Source organism: Geospiza fortis, unplaced genomic scaffold, assembly GCF_000277835.1.
Source record: "Geospiza fortis unplaced genomic scaffold, GeoFor_1.0 scaffold396, whole genome shotgun sequence".
Taxonomy (NCBI): Eukaryota; Metazoa; Chordata; class Aves; order Passeriformes; family Thraupidae; genus Geospiza; species Geospiza fortis.
In genome coordinates this window covers 1,440,566-1,442,916 of record NW_005054345.1, presented here as the reverse complement: position 1 = coordinate 1,442,916, position 2,351 = coordinate 1,440,566, and the positions used below count along the sequence as shown (strand labels likewise).

The 2,351-nt window shown below is 45.2% G+C and overlaps 1 protein-coding gene across 1 annotated transcript in view; it reads right to left on the bottom strand.

The window, feature by feature from the left end:
* ZFYVE9 (zinc finger FYVE-type containing 9) overlaps positions 1-2,351 on the bottom strand; it is a 40,933-nt gene that overhangs the window by 4,897 nt on the left and 33,685 nt on the right. Inside the window, exons 14-15 of the mRNA XM_005422944.3 lie at positions 1,847-1,927; positions 671-833 (exon numbers count right to left, since the gene is read on the bottom strand). Coding sequence (XP_005423001.1) covers positions 671-833; positions 1,847-1,927 — 244 coding nt within the window. The remainder of the gene's footprint in view (positions 1-670; positions 834-1,846; positions 1,928-2,351) is intronic.

Genomic DNA, 2,351 nt, shown 5'->3' with positions numbered 1-2,351 from the left:
GCAGGTGCAGCAGGAGCTTCCTGGAGGTTTCCAACAAAGCTTTGCAGCAGAGCTGAGATCCTGTAGGGTTCTGACAGAGCAACGAGGCATTTCATACAGGTTGGATTTTTGCTAATTTGTAAACTCGGTTTCATCAATACCTGAAACACAACTTACACAGCCCAGAACTTGATTGCAGAACCTGAAACTACAGAAGTATCCTTCTTTCTAGGTGCTGAGTCCTGAAATATGGAATCCATCACAACAGCACTTTACTGCCGTGAATACTTCAGCTGCCAAATCCACCTTCCTTTTGGCTTAACTATCAAGTGTCCAAAGATACTGTTGATGTTCAGCAATTTTGTTTCCAGCTCTGCTTAATGCAAACTAAGCACCAAGTGCAAAGTGACCACAATGTGCAGGGTTCAGCACTGAGAGTTGGAGACAGATTAGTGGTTTCCAATAACTGGATATTGGCAATGCCAAAAAAAAATCCATAGCATTGCCAATATTCTAAATTGATGCCCCAAAGCTCTGGTATCTCAATTCCATTTTCATTACAATTAATTGCATCTTATCACTCACAACAGAGGTGCAGACTTTCAATTCCTATTGATTTGAAAACTCGTGTGCCTCACAAGATCAATTAAAATTTTTAACAGGCACCAATGTCATGTGCTCCTCTACTTACCCCTTATTAAAGTTTTTATCATCTTCTACCCACTGAATGTGAACATGTTCCTGAGGGTCTTCAGCATCTACTTTGCCACAGGTGATGGTGAAGTCTTTCATCTCTCTCAAGGCCTGTCTCAAAGAGTCCATGTTCTCAGCAGTTATCTGGACCATCACTCCATCTAGGGAACCAAGCATTGCTCATAAGCCAAGATAAGCCATGCCAAACAGAGATATACAGAAAAAACCAAACATCCTTCATCTGTTTGCAACAGAGGTTATATGCTCATTTTAAGCATCATGGGCAGCAGTGCTCCATAAAAACACTTCTGAACAGTCACCTTCCTAAACTGCAAACCTGCTGAGTGCTGATGAGGGAAAACACAAGAGAAGGGCAGCTCCCAGGTGAAGTCAGCTGTAGCAAAGTCTCTGTGAGTTTGCCTCACAACCTGACACCGGCTCTAGGCCACCCTCAGAAATGCCACATGACACTACTCCATTGAACTGTCTCCTCTGTTGGCTCTGGGAGCAGCACTCCCAGCAGTGACAGTGGCTGAGAAGTCAGTGCTTGCCTGACAGTGGCAAAGTGGGCACCAAGGGCAGGAGCACTGCTACACCACTCCTGCCTGCACTGTCACAGGGACCTGCCTGCACAGTTGTGCAGCTCAGCTTGCAGGCACTAACAGCTTCCAGCCAGAGCACCCCAGGGCAGCTCCTTCTGTGATACAACAAACCAAATCCAAGAGGGGCCGGCTCGGTGCTTTCAACCTGTCATGTTCTCTCTGCCCACGTACAAGCACATAAACAAAGCACATTCATACCCCAGCACACTGCAGAGGTATTTGGAAGCACAGGAAGTTTAGCAGGACATCCTCTGCTGGTTGGTGGATTACACATTCTGTATTTCTTATGCTCACAGTTTCCTCATTCAACCCAAACCAGTGAATCCATCACAGGCTCCCAAGCCAAGTATTTCCTATCTTACCCTCATTTTCTTGGGACCCTGTTTTGCAGCATCTGCACAAATTCCTCCTTGTTAAAGGAACTGGGTAGTTTTTGCCTAGAAGTAGGATAAAGCTGAAGCAGCAGCAAGACTCCAAGGCCCAAGGCATATAAGCAGAGAGAGCCCTTTTAGCTGCAGAGCTGAGCTGGGCAAAGAGAGAAGTGTGTTTTAAGCAAGCAGTTCAGTTCTTACCTTCCACTATACTGGATTTGGCAAGGAAGCCTGAAGAGGATTTTAAAGCTCCACTGAACACAAAGAAGCTGGCACCAGTCACTGCAACAACAACAACAGGAGAGATTTAGTGAGGCTTTTGTCAAAGCATTGCCTTACCCAAGAATCAGGTATCAGCTCTATCAGCCAGAGAGGTGATTACCCTGAATCAGGACAAATGCTGCTCGGAATTATGGTGCCTGTATTGCACATCATAAGCTTGGATATGCAAAGGCAAATCACCCAGTTATTTTCCAAACTGGACAACAGTTTTTGTCTAAGTTAATGCTTGTACTTTATCACTCTCCCTCTCCATGCTCTATACACCTCTGAGTTTCAGAATTACTAATTCTGGGCAACCAAGCAGACAATTAACTTCTAAATGTTCCCACACAGGTGGCAGGTTGTGAGTGAGCTGTTTATGGATTACACTAACACCAACCCACCAGCAAAGCCACAGCTCAAAGCCGCTTGACTTAAAGGAAAA